The following is a 19,138-nucleotide window of genomic DNA, read 5'->3' as shown; positions in this document are numbered from 1 at the left end:
CTCTCAGCAGAATCATGAAAGGGCAAGGACTTAGGGGGAAGAAAAATCATTCATGTCTAGTTCAAATCCTACAACATAGAAAATGGAATTGGAGCTGCGTTAATGAAATATATATTTAATCTTAAGTTTGTAGTAGGCTGTGTGTCATTAGTCTTATATGCCTGAAAATGTATTATTTGCTTACAAATAGAATACTAGAAAATCCTTCAGAATGACATAATCTAAAAAGTAATCTTGTTTTCCATTGTGTTTTACTCTCCAGGGAAATAGTATCTACTGCTTATCAATCCTGCACCTCCCCAAACTTTGCCCTCTTCATAAAAGCTGGGTCCTAGAGTTTCCCATGGTTGTTAATTTGTGCAATTATTTCTCAATGCTAATGTTCAGAGCTCATCAAAAGTGGCAGTTTTGTGGTTTATAACCTCCTACTGACCAAATCTATCACATGTACATAATAAGAAAACCCACACTTGAATTATATTAGAGTACAAGTATACGCATGTGAGGAAGGGGTGGGAATAAGAGCAGTAGCAGTGTAAGCGGTACTCCAGAGGTTTAATAGTGTACGTGTGCTCAGTGAAGTCATTAATGAATACTAGATTGATATGCAAGGACCTGTGGAGTCCTCAGAGTCTAATAATATGTGGCTATAAAAGCAAGAAGTACGAATTAAACTTTCAGCTTTCTGTTTTTTTACCATCTTAATCACACATGAAATTGCAGCCTGATATGGGTAGCAAGTATTAGTCTCTCATGTAAGTACAACTTAAAAGGCTTCTTCTCTTTTAGAGAAGAAAAGGATAGAAAACACAAATGTCTAAGAAGAGACTCATTACAACTCATAGCTGAATGGAGCATTAGCTCTGCCTAAGCAAATCATCTGCCTTCCTCCGTGGTTCCCAAACATCAGAACGTGAACTTGGCTAAATATACTACGACCCTCAGAGAACAGAAACCAGATAACCCTCGCTCTCTGTTATGGGCACCAAATAAATGGTGCCCACACTATTGGTTTTGTTTTTGTTTTGTCTTGAAGCTTTACCACAAGTTACCTGACGCAAAGAGGAATGACAACAGTGACATTCAGTTTCTCAAAAAGAACATAAACAGTCTTCATACATCAATTTTCTAAGTAATTTTAAAGATTCAGTGATATAATTATCGTGTTCGAGAAGTATCATTTTAGAAAATTACTAAGTTCATTAGTTATAGACCTGATTTGGTAAGCTGAGTAATGCCCACTGAAAGTGTCCTCATTGTAATCCCTAGAACCTGTTAATATGTTGCTTACATGGTTAAGAGGGACTTTACAGGACTGATTTAAGTTAAAAATCTCAGGAAGGGATTATCCTAGATTATCTGGGTGGTCCCAGTGTAGTCACAAGTTCCATAAAAGAGGGAAGCAGAAGAGTCCGAGTCAGAGGGAAAAATGTGGCAATGGAGGCAGAGTCAGAGAGAAAGGGAGAGAGATTCCAGGATGCTCTGCTGCCAGCCTTGCAGACGGAGGCAGCGGTCTGGAGCTAAGACATGTGGGCAGCCGTTAGAGGCTAGAAATTCCAGGCTCCAGAAGGAATTAAGCTCTGCTGACACCTGGATTTTAGTCTGAGACCCATTTTTGACTTTGACCTCCAGACTGTAAAATAATAAATTTGTGTTGTTTTAGGCCACTACATTTGTGGCAATTTGTGACAGCAGCAATAGAAAACTAATATACCTGAAAACTGAAATCATGAAAATTTTAACAAATAGTGTTATATTTCTGATCTACCTATCAAATATCACCCATTGTAAGTTTGCTTATCTTTATGTATATATTTAAATTTATTGTCAAACATCAAAATTTCCTGTACTGCAACCAGAATTCCCTCTATGCTATGTCCTCTCAAATCTGCCTCTTCCCTGCTAGATTTACTTTACTTGTACTTTGTTTTTTCTGCCTTGGCTGACTTCCCCAAAGTTTCCCTCCTCATGCCTAGACTTTAATTAAGAGTAGGTATCAGTATTATCCTGATACTAAAACCAGACAAAGGCATCACAAAAGAAGAAAACTACAGTATCTATTGGGAATGTGGATGCAAAAATCCTCAAAAAAATACTAGGAAATCAAATCCAGCAACATATAAAAAGAATTATACATTGTGACCAAGTGAGATTTATCCTAGGGAGGCAAGTTTGGTTTAACACCTGAAATGCAGTTAGTGTAACACATCATACCAATAGAACAATAACAAAAAAAATCACATGTTGATCCCAATATATGCAGAAAGAGTGTTTGACAAAATCCAACACCCTTTTATGATAAAAACACTCAACAAACTAGGAATAGAACTTCCTGAATCTGACAGAGGACATCCATTAAAAACCTATCAGCTAACATCATACTTAGGGTGAAAGACCGGATGCTCCCCGTAAGGTCAGGAGCAAGACAAAGCCGTACACTGTCACCACTTCTATTCATTATTGTACTGGAGGATCTAGCCAGGACAATTTGGCAAAAAAAAAATAAATAAATAAAAGGCATTCAGGTTTGGAAAGAAGAAAGAAAACTACCTCTGTTTGCAGAAAACACGATCTTATATATAGAAAAAATCCTAAGAAATCTGCTAAAAATCCATTAGTGCTAATATTAGGTTATTAAGTATAGAATGTTTGATTTCCTTAAATACTAAGTTTGATTAACTGCACTGCTTCTTGTTTGAGATATAATAAACTTTTGATTCAAAATAGGACATTTCATATTTATTGACCTAATACATGAGCTCAGCAAGGTTGGGGGACACAAGATCAATTAATACAAATGTCAGTTGTATTTCTATACACTTATAATTAACAATCCAAAAATGAAATTAAGAAAACAATTCCATTCACAATAGCATCAAAAATAATACAATACTTAAAAAAAATTTAACAAAAATGTACAAAACTTATACTATGAAAAAAACAAAACATGGAAATAAATTAAAGAAGATCTAAATAAATGAAAAACATCCCATATTCATGGATTGGAAGATTTAACATTGTTAAGATGGCTGTACTCCCCAAAATCATGTACTGAATCAACACAATCTCAGTTAGAATCCCAGCTGATTTATTTGTAGAAATCAACAAACTAATTCTGGACCATTATCTTCTACCATATGTAAAAATAATTAACAATGGATCAAGAACCTAAATGTAAGAGCAAAAACTATAAATTTTAGAAGAAAATATAGGGGTAAATCTTTCTGACAAAAAGCACAAGCAACAAAAGAAAAAAATATATAAATTAGACTTTATCAAAATTTAAAACTCTTTTGCTTCAAAGAACACCACTAAGAAAGCAAAAAGAAAGCCCACAAAATGGGATCAAATATTTGCAAATCATGTATCTGATAAGGGACTTGTATCTTATATACAAGAATATATGAATATATAAAGAACTCTTACAACACAAAAAGAGAACCCATTTAAAAAATGTCCAAAGGATCTCCATGGAATGTATACAAATGGCCAATAAGCATCTGAAAAGATGCTCCACATCATTAGTTATCAGGGAAATTTAAATCAAAACCATGATGAGATACCACTCCATACATATAAGAATGGCTAAAATCAAAAAGTCATATAAAACTAAGTGCTAACAAGGACATGGCAAAATTGGAAACCCCTTACACTGCCGGTAGGAATATAAAATGGTGCAGTCCCTTTGGAAAACAGTCTAGAAATTCTTCAACAATTAAACATAAAGTTGCAATATGACCCAGCAACTCCTAGGTATTTATTAATACTATTTACCCAAAAGAAATGAAAACCTATCTACAGAGAAACCTGTACAGGAATGTTTATAGCAGCATTACTTGTAATAGGTCAAAGGTAGAAACAAGATAAAATGTGGCACAATCATATAATGGAATATTATTCAGCCATAAAAAGTAATGAAATATTGATAAATTTCTATAACATCAATGAACCTTAAAAAGTTATGTTAAGTAAAAGAATTCAGTCATAAAAATCCATATCTTATACAATTCCATTCATGTGGAAGCCTAGAATAGGAGAATCTATAGAGATAGAAAGTAGAGAAGTGGTTGCTTAGGGCTGGAGGAGAAGGGCATGAGAGAGTGGGATTGGTGGATGGGAGGGTGATAGCTAAAGAGCATATGATTTCTTTTTGAGGTGATGAATGTGTTCTAAATTTTATTGGTGATCATGGTGCGTATCTGTTAATATAATGAATGCAATTGAATTGTACACATTACATGAGTGAACTGAATGGTATGAGGATTATATTTCAATAAAACTGTTTTAAAAAACAGCTGTCATTTTCTTCTCGCTTAGTTTACTAGTACTAGAATCAACTCTTGCCATATTGGTCCAATTCCTTTTGCTTAACTTGGCTCAACGTCATGGCCATGGCCTTTTTATACACAGAGAGCATGGCATAGCTCTTTGTGAGGCCTTTTCCCAGTATACAAATATGGAAGTGACATCATCAGACCTTTGTTCCCAGGACTGCCTCTGACCTACTTCAGACAACCAGAAGTTAAATGGTATTTTGCAATAACACAATATGCATTTTTTAAAAGACTGCAACACCTGTGATCCTTAAAATATCATAGGTAATTGCAATTTGTTTGTTAAAGATCAAAGAAAAAAGGTAAAATAATGACTCTTAAAATATATAATAAGTACATCAAATATTTTATCCAAGTCATTAGTGAATGAGAAAACCAGTAAGTAAAAAACTGGTTCAAGGAGACTACGAAGGACAGACACCCATATACAATCAGGAGTGATGAAATGAGTGTGCTAATGAATGGGAAACTGGCTGGTTTGATATGGTTCTAATCCACTGCGTTTTCACAGAACAAAAATTCATTTGACTTATGTGAATAAGAACCATTTATACTATGACCAACCCTTAACCAGTTAACTTCTAACTACCGAGTTGCAATATAATTAAAAACAATGAAAAGATAAATGTATTATAGAATCAGATAACCCTGAAAAGGTCCTCTAGAACAGGCCTAACAATTCATTGAAAGACATCCAGGAATCTTTTTGCCCATTTTAAAGAACTTTACATGTTTTTATGACACATTAAAGAGTGGGATGTCTATGCATATGGTTTGATAATTAAGTTTCTATGCTATTTGATTTACCAAATTCCATCAGTTCTAATGTGTACATTTCCCCTATATCTCCACAATTATAATCGGTATTTTTCTTAGTGTACATAAAATAATAATGCATCTTACAATCAATGGCATCTTAGATGTGAGGAAATGCAATCATTTCACCAACTTGTTAACCCGAGAAAATGGTTTTGGGGGTGTAAAACTTCAGTTAACATCTTTCTTGGGGAAAACAGGTGAAAAAAAAATGCTACCTTTTTTTATCAGCTTTGATCTCTAAGGCATTTATTTTATAAAAATTTTAACAATATCTTCAATTCGGTGAGTCATTAATTATAGAAGACTTAGGATACGAAAGACATTGTCCTTGAATCAGGCAGGAAATACTGATGTCACAGTTTCAGAGTGTCTTTTTTAAACACTGGACTGGAAAATCAATAATTAAAATAATAACAAAGACATCTAAAAATATGAAACATCTCACATATTAGTGGCACTAGCTCACAGGAGGTTACAACCTACATGGGAATAGCTAGCTATACCTGTGGAACGGCAACTATGTTTTGTTTCTGATTTTGTGAGTTATAATGGAGAGAGAATAAAGAGCATTTTTCACAGAAAATGCATTATTAGCAAGTGTAATTTTATAGATGCATGAACTGTTCCCTTGTTAGGTTGGCACTTAAAAATTTTCATAGAGAACTCCTGCAGAAAACCATGGTACCTATGTACACTTATTACAGTTTTTTTTTTTCATAGAGATGAAAAATCTTTTCAAACTGTTTTCTCGTTTTATTTCTTTTAAAACTCTTTCGCTTAGGTTAAGAGAGTTGAGTTTCTTTTAGTCAATGCTAAGAAATTATTTCCTTCTGTTATTTATTTCTATATTTCCTTGAAAAAACACAAAAGAAGGAACAATGAATATGTAATTTGGATCTCAATATGAGTGTTATAAGTAAGAGGCCTGGGCAAACGGAACACAACTTCATTTATTATTTTTCATAGGCAAAAGTATAGAAAAGTTAAAAGTTCTATTCCTCAGAACTTTATTTTTCTTGCAATTACTTTCCATTTCCTACCTATTACTTTCCTCTTTTGTATTGCCTTTGCTTTCCGATCTACAGTTACCTTTTTCCTGTCTTCTGTATTCCAAATTCATTTCAGTGAATTTCTTAACATCAACTTATTTTATATGGAAAGTCTTTCATTTGCTAATTAGAAACAAGGATAAATAGTATTAAAACTTAATTTCAAATTTCCACTGCATTAATCCATGATTATGTAAATTTGGGCCAATTACTAATTACAGCTTTGAACTACTGTTTCTTTATCTGAAAAATAGAGCCAGTCCAACCTGTCACATAGACCTATAATAAGATTTAAAGGACTTTAAAAATATAAAATTTAAAATACCATAGGAATGTTATAGTACAATTCTGATTATTGTTCTGATACTTTGTGAAAAGTCAAAAACTTCTGGAACTGTTATAAACCTAGAGATAGAGTATAAGTGCAACTTATGATACACTGAGTCTATACATTACAAAATTGTGTCTAAGATTCTGCATAAAAATAAAAATCTCAGTTGTGTATATGTTACTTGGAATATCAACCTGAAGACATCCTAGCTAAATTCACCAGGATTATCTAGAAAGGAGCTCCAACTTTGAGTTATTAATACCCATTAACATAAATTTATAGATAAGAGTAAGTAGCCATCTTCCAGTAGAGATGAGATTTTGAAAGACTGTAGTAGTTTCAGTAAATTCTTAAAGTATCTTTGTTCTAGAAATATCTAGAGCATGGAACATTGATGAATAAAGTGTCAAGAGGGTGGAGAGGAGGAAGCCCTAAGTGGCAGAAGCCAGTGTGTTGGACTCTAAAAGAGATAAGAAAAGGGGCAAGGTTCTAGGGTTAATGAATAAAATTTGCAGTGGCTTTATTTGGAACTTCAAAAATAAGTATCAGTCTGGAATTCAGATTTCCCAAAGTTGAAAATATGAATCTTGGGATATTTACAATAACAGATTCTATTTATATTTCCATAAGTCAAAGTTTGAGTAGTGTCAGTTCAAAATGTAATTGTGGCTTTTAAAAAATCTTGCCAAGCCTTTGCTGTTAGCTTCCCCTCCACCTCAGTGGGTTCCCTGTTGCCACAATTGTCCTACTCATTAAGCCATTGAAGGTTTCCATTCTGGCAATAAAGTAGCCTAAATATCCTGAAATTCTCCTGATACCAGACTCCTAGGCATAATGCATAAAATATCACAAATGTCCTCTAACTATAATAGCATGTTAATCTCACAAGAAAGTAAATTATTCAGTGGTCAAAAAATGAAGAAGGAGCTATAAAATAGGACAACCACAGAGAATGCTGCTTGTTTCTTTAACTAAGATGCCTTCCTTTCAGATAAATGTGGATCAAGAATCAAGATATTGGGTTTCTATAAGATGAGAGCTGGGAATGAAGTTTCTATATAAATTCAGGGCTACATCTTGAATAGAAGGATAGACTTGTGTCTTAGTCTGTTATGGCTGATACAATAAACTACCATAAACTAGGTACCTTACAAACAACAGAAATTCATTTCTCACAGGTCTGGAAGTTGGAAATGACATGATTAAGGCACTGACAGATTCAGTGACTGGTGAGGGCCCATTCCCTGGTTCAAAGACGGTGCCTTCTCACTGAGTCCTCATATAGAAGGGGCAAGGTCTCCCTCAGGCCTCTTTTAAGAGGGCACTAAGCCCATTCATGAGAGCTGATGGCCTAATAATCTCGTATAGTTTCTGGTTTCTGATACCATCACATTGGTAATTAGATTTCAACATGCAGATTTTAGAGGACACAAACATTCAGACCACAGCAACTAGGAAATAATTGGTCTGCTAGAAAAGGTTCAGAATAAAGAAACTTCTCTATGTTGGCCTGGGCTTTGATAGAGGCAAAACCAAAAAGACACCTCAATCCCTTCTGGTTTGAATTTGTACCAGAAATGTCTTTAGGGAAACCTTATACCTAGACAGTACAGTGTTCCTGAGTGGTTTATATCTCAGGGTAGTAGCAGAAGCAACTTAGAATCTAGTTAATAAGGACACACTCAACCTAAGCTTCTAAGTATTTCCACAGAAAAAACCTGAAACAGGAAAAGATAACCAAATATATACTCTCATGAGAATAAAAGAAATAAAAGCAATATTGAAAAATAGCAGAATTAGACCACAAAAGACAAAGAAACTAGAATGATCAGTTAAACAGATACTCTATTCCACCAAATATAAGATACCACTTATTATAACATGTATTAATACCAATTTTAAAATTTCTAAGTAAGAAAAAAACCTACCAATTAAATCATGGTACAATGTTGTACAATTCAATAGATTACATAATTCATCTCAATTTCTATTATTTTAAAAATCTGCTTAAATATTTTTAAAAATAAATCGAATGAAAAGTAACTAGAACAAAAGAAAGATTACCCTAAAGCATACTGTAGTGAAACTGTAGAATATCAAAGAAAAACATAAGGGCTAGAGAATAGTGTCAAAGACAGATTATAAACAAATAAAAATTAATTTGATTGACTGTAGATATTTCAACAGAAACAAAAATCCTTAAGAGTATAGCTGAAAGTTAAAAATAAATTTTTATCCATATGCAGAAGAATGAAACTAGACCCCTATCTCTCACCATATACTAAAATCAAATCAAAATGGATTAAAGACTTACATCTAAGACCTGAAAATACAAAACTACTAAAAGGAAACACTGGGGAAATGCTCCAGGACATTAGTCTGGGCAAGAACTTCCTGAGTAATACTCCAGAAGCACAGGCAACCTAAGCAAAAATGGACAAACCGGATCACATCAGGCTAAAGCTTCTGTACAGCAAAGGAAACAATCAGCAAAGTGAAGAGAACCCGAAGAATGGGAGAAAATATTTGCAAACTATTCATATGACAAAGGATTTAATAACTAGAATACAAATGGAGCTCAAACAACTCAATAAGAAAAAAAATCAAATAATCTGATTTTGGAAAATGGGCAAAAGATCTGAACAGACATTCCTCAAAGACATACAAATGGCCAACAGGTATATGAAAAAATGCTCAACATTATTAGTCATCAGAGAAATGCAAATCAAAACTACAATGAGCTATTATCTCATCCCAGTTAAAACGGATTTTATCCAAAGACAGATAATAATGAATGCTGGCGAGGATGTGCAGAAAGGGGAACCGTTGTACACTGTTGGTGGGAATGTAAATTAGTACAACCAATATGGAGAACAGTAAACAGTATCGAGTTTCCTCAAAAAACTAAAAATAGAACTACCATATGACCCAGCAGTCACACTGCTAGGTATATATCCAAAAGAAAGGAAATCAATATGTTGAAAAGATACCTTCACTCGTATGTTTACTGGAGTACTATTCACAATAGCCAAGATCAGGAATCAACCTAAGTGTCTGTCAACAGATGAATGGATAAACAACATGTGGTACATATACACAATGGAATATTATTCACACACAACAAAGAATGAAATCCTGCCATTTGCAACAACATGGATGGAATTGGAGAACCTTATGTTAAGTGAAATAAGCCAAGCACAGAAACACAAATTTTGCATGTTCTCACTCATATTGGGAGCTAAAAATTAAAACAATTGATAACATGGAGATGGAGAGTAGATTGATGGTTACTAGGGCCTGGGAAGGGTACCAAGCAGGAGGGAATAAAGTGGGAATGGTTAATGGGTGCAAAAACACAGTGAGATAGAATGAATGAGTTCTATTATTTGATAGCACAACAGGGTGACTAGAGTCAATAACAAGGTATTGTATACATTAAAATAACTAAAAGAATGGAGCCGAAATGTTCCTTAAACAAAGAAATGACAAATGTTTAAGGTGATGAATACCTCAGCTACCCTGATTTGATTACTACACATTGTATGCCTGGAGGCAAAGGCTGAGAAAATCATAGAAACCTTGCCCTATTAACTGCTTACCTGTGTACTTTGTTACACAAGGAAACAAACAAAACAGGCTTTTTTAAAGCTATTGTTTCAGTCAGTCGTAACTGAAAATAATTCTATTTATTTTAGACAGAAGCAGAAAGAAAATTTGATTATTGACAGAAATATGAATAACAAGTAACTCCATAGTCACATTTTTAGAAATAAAAATGTTCAGCAATATATTAATATAATATACTAAATTCCATTGCATGTCTATATACCATCAATGAACTCAGAAAATACAATTTTTAAAAAGGTATAACTTATACTAGGAACATAAAATACAGTGTTTCTAGAAATAAATCTTATAAAAGATGCACAGGATGTTGTTTATGGAGAAAATCTTAAAATTATTGAAAGGAATAAAAAGTTCTGGCCCGGCGTGGTGGCTCACGCCTGTAATCCTAGCACTCTGGGAGGCTGAGGCGGGTGGATCGTTTGAGCTCAGGAGTTTGAGACCAGCCTGAGCAAGAGCGAGACCCCGTCTCTACTAAAAATAGAAACAAATTATCTGGCCAACTAAAAATATACATAGAAAAAATTAGCCGGGCATGGTGGCGCATGCCTGTAGTCCCAGCTACTCGGGAGGCTGAGGCAGTAGGATCGCTTTAGCCCAGGAGTTTGAGGTTGCTGTGAGCTAGGCTGACGCCACGGCACTCACTCTAGCCCGGCCAACAGAGCGAGACTCTGTCTCAAAAAATAAAAAAAATAAAAAAAATAAAGAAAAAAACTTCTAAGTAAATATAGAGATAAACTAAATTTATGGATGAGAAGACTTAATTTCACGTAGACATTTTCTTTCCCAATTGTTCTATTCTCCCCAAATTAATCTACAAATTATATGTAATTCCAGTGAAAATTATGATGCAATTGTGAGTGAGCCATTTGTAGAGTTATTTTCAAAATTTATGAAGAGCAAAAAGCCAGGAATAGCCATGACGATTGTGAAGAACAATTTTAGAGGACTGAACTTACCACATTTCATATAATATAAAGCTAAGGTAATTAAAGAAGTATGGCTTCAGGACAGGAAAAGTACATAAGCCAAGGGAACAGAACAGAGATCCAAGAAACATACCCATGTATATGAAAACTTGTGGCATGTTGCAAATCACTGAGGAAAGGATAATAAATGATGCCAGGGCAATTGGTTATGAAAAAAGATGGATCAAATGGATCTCTATCTCATATCATATACAAAAATCAATTTCAGGTAAAAGAAAAGACATAAAAATGAAATTTAAAACTGAAATGAGAATATTTTTATGACCATACACAATAGAAAGATGATTTAAGACACAAAAATTACAAATGTGATACATTTTGACTACATTTAACTCAATAACCTATTCATATAAAAATACCATAAATACATTGAAAAGGCAAACTATAGCCAGGAAAAAGAGTCTGAAGAACTTCTAAGAATTAATAGCCCAGTGGAAAAATGGGCAAAAGAAAGTAGCAGTCCACAGAAGAAGAAACTAGCATGGCTAATAACTGCAAAAGATGCTTACCCTCACCAGCAGAGACCACAAAGAAATATCATTTACACTCATTGGGCAAAAATGATTAAGACTGACAGTACCGAAAATTGGGGAGGATGTGGAGCACTCCCGGGCTGAGTGCACATTGGAATCACCACTGTGCAGAGCGATGTGGCATATCTTGTAAAGGGAAGATGCAATTATCTATGACACGGCTATTTTACTGCCAAGTGTATATGTCAGGAACTCTTATGCAAGACACAAGTCAAAGAATGTTCATAGCATATTACTATGAAATAAAACACTGTAAATAAATGAAGGTAGCTTCAATAGTATTTGAAAAGTTTCACTTCTGGGTGACGGTTACAGGGGTATCATTCATACTTTATTTTTAAAGTTAGAATGTGATGTGTGTATTGCAAATGGAGAACAGATAAGCCAGACTACTTTTGGAACTTCTGGCATCACATCTTAGAGTGGGTGTAGATTGTGAATCAAGCCAGGAGGTCACCTGAGGGGGACTGTCACATGTTTCCTCAGAGGACTTGGTTACTCTCATTGACCCAAGAAGTGAGTAGGTACTGACTAAGCTACTGCATATCCTTCCTCCTTCTCCAAGGCTACCTTTGTCCTGAGACCTGTGGCCACAGCTGACAAAACATCACCGACCTCAGGGCTCTGCTTTTGCAGATAATAGCACTGAATAAAGAAAGGATCCTCTCTGTGAATGAAATCTCCTCACTTCTCTTCAAGTGAACATGGTATCATTCACATTTATTTTTATTATTTTTTAATGAAACAACATTGCCCATCCACTAGAAGACCTTTACCACACACAACACTCTTTTGCTTTCTGTATTCCATGAACTTGCTCCTTATTTATTTTGATAAATATAGAGAAAAAAATAATTATTTCAAAGGTCACAGCAATCTGTAGTTATATAAATAAGTCATAGTATATTGTATTCCAGCAGGATCAAAAAGTTATCACAGGTAGGAAGGTTAAGCGCTCTACCTTTATCATGCCAAAGGCCTCCTGGCTGGAGAAAACCTTTCATACAGAATTAGGATGTGCATATTACTGTGGGAAATAGGAGATCAAAGGACATTCTAAAGAGCCCAGAAGAATCATGTCTGATCTTATGGCTCCTTCCCATCACTGTAAGATAAGGGAAACCGGGGCGACTGCCCCTACTGCCAACCCTCCACGTTACTTTGCTCAGTGCTCCTGTCTTGGTGCCAGCCCTAAGAAGTGTGGTCATTACTAGATCTAGGAGAAGTTCACCACTGTCTAGATTGGGTCCATGAAAATAATGAGAACTCTAAAAAGTAAAACAGTTGTTTTAGGCTGGAACATTTTCCAAAAAAGCTTCTAAAGGGAACACGTGTCAGTTTCGGCTAAACAGCTTCAAAGCCTGTCACGTATTTCTGTGCACCAGAGGATGTCTGTTCTCACCATCCTTTCAAATTCTGATGAGCTCTCTAGACATTGGTTGCAAAATATCTCTAGTTTTTCCTAATTGTTTCTGCAATTAGGAAAGACTTTAGAAAAAGTCTTTTAAAAAAATATTTTCATTTAAAAATATTTATTTCTTGGGAAAAGATTTATTTCCATGTGGAAACCTAATAGTTTTACATGTTGGAAAACATGACATGGTTCCGTATTTTACTTGTACAACCTTAGAGGTATTGGTCAATCAGGGGGTGATCCCTTTGATAGTCAGTCAGAGCTCTTTGATTAAATTATTGCCATTCTTAGAAATATCAGAGTTGATTCACTTTCACAATGCCTGCTGGTTTCTTTTGGAGTCAGCATTTATTTCATGAACAGAACACCTTCCTTTTCGTTCTTTTCAAATCAGACAGTTTTAGTATTACTAGGACCTAACATAGTTCATAAGTACTGTAAGACATTCTAAAAGTTATTAGGAGCAGCTAAGCTTATGATATCTCAGAGATCTGGCTATGAAAAGAACTTGCTACTTTAGTTAGAATTGCTACTTCTCTAGAAAAGCAAAGTAGGTCTTTCCATTATACAAAAATCATAAAGAGGGTGGGGCAAAGAATTCTTAGATATGACACGAAGAGCACAATGCATAAAAGAAAAAAATGGACTTCATCTAAATTAATTAACTTAGTTAAATTTTAGAAAATGAAAATATAAGAAAGAAAATATTTGCAAGTCACATAGATGATAAAGGACTTGTATCTAGACTATATGAAGGACTCTTACAACTGAACATAAAAAGAGGATAACCCAATTAAAATATGGGCAAAAGATCTGAATAGACATTTTTTGCAAGGAAGATATATAAATGTTCCTTAAGCACAAGAAAAAATGCTTGATATCATTAGTCATTAGGGAAATGCAAATCAAAATGTAATGAAATACCACCTTTATACCCTCTACGCTGGCTATAAGCAAAACAAACAAACAAACAAAGAAAAACTAGATGATAACAAGTATTAGTTAGCATGTGGAGAAACTGGAAAACTGGAATACTCTTACATTGCTGATGGGAATGTAAAATGGTTCAGGCACTTGGAAAATTGTCTGGCAATTTCCTGATAGGTTATACATAGAGTTACCATATGACCCAGCCAATTCCACTTCTAGGTATATACCAAAGAGACATTTTTAAAAAATAAGAGAAGTGAAATGAACAGAGTAAAAAGAAAAAAAGAAAACCTCCCTTTATGGAAGGGTTTCACTTACTGAGGTTCCACTTCAGGCCTGTTGTCGTAACCTGATTGCAAGGCTGTCCAACGGGAAGAAGGCCACACCAGGCACCTTCCATTCCAGTGTCTACATGCAATTTGTGCTTTCCCTGGAGTAGAGAAGATATGATCATTAAGAAGAGGAAAAGAGGGACATTTATGTGCATTAGTGACCTAGCAGTATACATCAGGTATCATCCTAGGACATTCACATGGTTTTCCATACTTAATCCTAACAAAAAAAATTATGTATTATGTGCTGGATACTCCTAGGAACTTGCACCTGACTTAACCCTGACAATAATTTTACAAGGTAGGTTATTGTTAATTCTTAGTTTTACATGAGAAAAATCCAAGCTTGAGGAGATTGATTAACACAGGACCACAAAGACAACAAAGATTCCTACCTGTAACCACCAATTTCAATGACCAAATTGATCCTACATGCTAAAGATATAGATTATATGATACAGAATTCTACGGTCTTTATCAAACACTTGTTCATATGTAGATATAACATTGTTTCCTAAGTATAATCTCTGCTTATCTGAGAATTGGCTTTCTAAATTTCAGAATTCAACATCAATCCTATCAGCAGTTAACCTGTTTCCCAAATCCATTTCTACTACGGGACATGCTCAGCAAGAAGCCCCTTTCCCAGGACACACAGTGTCTTCTATGAGGAACTAGCAAGCTTCTTCCATTCTGATTATGAAACTGATATAATTTACGTTTTCAATTTTTCAGTTTGTGGGATGCTCAATCAAGGTAACAATGTTTGTTTTTTTAAATAGAATACTTGGATACTCCTCTTCTTCCCTAAACTAATGATCTTCCATTTCTATTTTATCTATTTACTATTCTTAGGATATATAGTCTTTATAGAAAAATACCTCAAGTCCTTATGGGAAAATGCCAAATTATGCATATATTCAATTACAGATTAAGAAAGGTATTTTTCATGCTTCATATAACTCTGAAGAAATAAATTCTAGAAGATATGCTTTAGTGAAACAGTCTCTTAGGTATACTTCATAAATGATATGTTACCAAAAAAAAGGCATTTAGTTCTCCTTTTGTAATCACTTTACTTTTATTCTAACTACATCTTTTGTACTCTACATTGTAGACTTCTGAGAGCTTTATTCTGCTATACATAAGGCCTCAAAGTAGGAGTAGGCTCACTTTGTCTTCAAAGAGTTGCTTTTATTAGGAAAACAATTCTCTAGATTACAACATTTCAGTCCTTGAAATTTAACACAGGCTCGTTGAGATCCTTCCAACCTATATAATTCATACACATATTCATAGAATGTGTTTTATATTTCTACTTGGACATTCAATCAGAAGGTCATGAGTTCAATTAAAAGGAGCTAAATATAATCAAACACAAAGGGATTTTTAAGGAAAATATAAAATATATTTTGAACTTGGTGTCCATCACTGGGACAGAAGATAGGCACCATGTGTAGATACACGCCAAGCAGTGGACTGGGTCTGCACAGAGCAGCATGGGTGGACTGAAAACATAACACGCTGTAGATGTGGATGAGACTCCTAAGCAGCAGAAATAGGACTGAGGAATATTTGAAATAGCCCCTTTCTTCATCCAGCCATAATTGACTCATTCATGAACCTCCATGATAGTGTCAGAAACAGAAGTTATTCACACAACTGTACACATAAAAAGTGTGATAAGGGCATCTTGGAAGGTGAAGACGGATAAGTAAGATAGGCTATAGATTAGAGACCTCATCAGGTACGGGACATGGGGGCAGAGGGTACGCAAGGGGTTCCCTGAAGAGCGAAGCTTGAGCTGGGAAGTGGAGGATGAACAGGCATCAACTCAGTGAAGGGAGAAGGTTTGCAGGCCGAGGGCGCATGTGCACAAACAAAGGCTATGGGCACTGCCCAAGAGGTGTCATGACATTCACCTATGGGGCCAGGCAGGTGGGGATGAACGGGTGGAACCCAGGGGATTTTTAGGGCAGTGAAACGATCCTGTGTTACACTGTAATGATGAACACGTGACACTGCCCACTTGTCAAAGCCCAAAGAATGTATAAATCAAAGAGTGAACCCTCATGTCAATTATGGTCTTTAGTTAATAATAATGTCTTAATACTGATTCATCACTTGTAATAGATGGACCACAATACTGTAAGATAATGGGTGAACCACAAACAGGGGAGGGGGGGAATAAGGGACCACTGTGTAAGTTGTTTAGTTTTCCGTAAACCTAAAACTACTCTCAAAAATAAAGTCCATTAATTTTTAAAATGTCTCACAACCACCTTTCAGTTTCTTGTCCTTCGAAGGGGACTAGGAGGAGTGGGATGTATCCTACGTAAAAGGTGCCACATAGAGAGAAACGTGGACTGGTTCCCAGCAGCCATGACAACCTATTCTTCCCCCTCCTAAAACCGTTTTTGTTATGTTTAGGGCATGAGCTGCCTTTATTTCTTTGTTATGTTTAGGGCATGAGCTGCCTTTATTTCTTTAGATAGAATTTCCCCTAAGCTGATTTACCTTGAATAGCTTGCCACACAAATTTGAGTTTTGTTTCTTCCTACCATTTTCCAGTATAGAAATCATTCTTTCTGAAGATAGAGATACTAAATATAATATACACGATCATCCCTAGATGCCGAGCAGCAAACTCTAACAAATTCTGGAAAAGGTAACAAAACCCCCTTTATAATAAAAAGGAGTTGATGAGAGGGGGTGTTGTAGAAATTCTCATTTCCTTAGAATTACATTGGCTTTGGCAGAGAGGGAAGAGGCGTTGGTGATGACTTTTCACGTAGGCAGATCCTGACCACTTTCCCGTTTAAGGGCCGTACTCTTGGAAAACACAGCATTATCAGAGGAGTTGCAGGTAACCTGTAACCTCCCAGGCACTGAGTGGAAGAGAGCATTGCGCACAAGGGAGCAACAGAAAAAGAAGAAAGGTAGGAAAGTACACCTGGCCCAGACCCCCTGTATCTCTGTCTTTGGTAACAGTGTTTCTGACAGTGAGATCTGTTGTTAGAGTGTGACTTCTTCATTACCTATCAACGAGGGATACATATCTTATTGGGTTGTCTTATTTCTAATGTGTTTCAGCTAATTACCATCTCTTAATTGACAACTGTCTCCACTCTGTTTGTGACCTGCTTAATGGTTTGATAGTGGCCAGTTGGATCCATTAGTATGTTGGGTGCTACAGGTAACTTCAGTAAAGAATAATGAGGGAAAGAAGGCATTGTTTTTCAACTTGTGACATTAACATCCTAAGAGAAGAGTCTTCAACTTATATAACACCAAGGAAACAAGCTCATATACATGTTAAGTTTTATTATTCAAGGGAGAGGATGGCTGTTATAAAATCCACTGATTTAAATGACATAGTAGTAAGCTTGCTATATATATTCATCGCCTTCCTCATTATTTTAAGAATCAACAGACCTTAAAATTTTCAATCTGGGAATAAACTAGTTTGTGGACTTGAGAAGTTACAGATAGGTCTAACTTCGACTACAGTCAATTAATAACTTTTCTCTTGTTTCAAAAAGGTCTTTAGCCATATGTGCATGGTCTTTGTGTTTATAAATATGCAAATGTAGCTTTTATGGCTAAAGGAGAGCAGTATGATGCTTTTCTCCTATATCTTCAAGTCTATGTGACATCTTTAAAAAATGAACAACTGTATAAAGGAATTTTTGTTCATTCCCCAGATGTCTTAATTCATAATATATGCTAGCCTATATGTGATTTGACAGAGGCAGGCATACAGCCTGACATTAAAGAACTTCCCTAAGGATTTATGCCATTACTGGAGACTAGAGGCACAGGAACTAATCATTTACTTCCATCTTCTCTCATGAATCATTGCACAGGTTCCCGTTCTGTCCTCTGTTCTGAACTAAGATAACTCTTTGAAGTCAAAGGCAGTTCTACACAGCAAAGAAAGAACAAAAATCAATCACAGTTTGCTTTTCCGATTGTGGTTATTTTTAACATATCTAACAACCTTAAGAAGGTATGAAATTGTAATTTGGTGAAAGGTAACAAAAATGTTGCTTGGTATGTGTGCTTCAAATCATACTTATGATCATGTTGAAGACAGACAGCATCATGGTATTGCTTTCCTTAGATTGTAATGCCAAGCTAGAGCAAAATACAAATAGCTACCTATAAAGAGGTAAGAAATGGCTGTCCCTTCATTTTGTATTATACCTCCTCTTTGCAAATGACCATGACATAACTGAGAGGAAAGATTAAAGCTCACCCTGGATTTTTGTCTTTGAAAAATACCAAACATAGAGGCATCTGAATTCTGTTTACATCTCTAAATCCTTAAATCCAATAACTATGCCAAGTTTTGCATTAAGGTATCTTATTGTGGATCAGACAAAATATGTAGCAAATTACCAAGATCATTCATGTTCACAAAGCACTGCACACAGAAAGAGCATAAACACATTCGACTTACTGTGAAAGACTCAAGAACATGTGCCAGTGCTAGTTTATAAAGTGGACAACCACTCATCAAATTGCTATTAACGCTGAACCTACTCCCGTGGCTGATTGTAGCTACAGTAACTGGCACACAGACCCATTATGAATGGAACAGATGAAACACAAGACTGACCTCTAGTAGCTCATCTTTTGTTAGTTTGTTCAGCTACTTTAAAAATTTATCAACAAACACTGCAGGAAATTAAATAGGCTGCAGAAAAGAATAGTGAAAGAAGTAGACAGAAGAATGTACATCACGTTTATCGGGAGAAAAGGTTACTTCTCCCACACAAAG

General features: G+C 35.3%; 1 protein-coding gene across 5 annotated transcripts in view; it reads right to left on the bottom strand.

Annotated features, from left to right (window-relative positions):
- The window catches only part of TPK1 (thiamin pyrophosphokinase 1), a 323,125-nt gene that overhangs the window by 72,037 nt on the left and 231,950 nt on the right, over nt 1-19,138 (bottom strand). For all 5 annotated transcript variants that reach the window (XM_045564370.1, XM_045564369.1, XM_045564368.1 and 2 more), the window contains one exon: nt 14,342-14,453. In XM_045564370.1, coding sequence (XP_045420326.1) covers nt 14,342-14,453 — 112 coding nt within the window. The remainder of the gene's footprint in view (nt 1-14,341; nt 14,454-19,138) is intronic.

This window comes from Lemur catta, chromosome 11 (genome assembly GCF_020740605.2).
Source record: "Lemur catta isolate mLemCat1 chromosome 11, mLemCat1.pri, whole genome shotgun sequence".
In the NCBI taxonomy this organism is placed as follows: domain Eukaryota; kingdom Metazoa; phylum Chordata; class Mammalia; order Primates; family Lemuridae; genus Lemur; species Lemur catta.
This window is presented reverse-complemented; position numbering and strand designations above follow the sequence as displayed.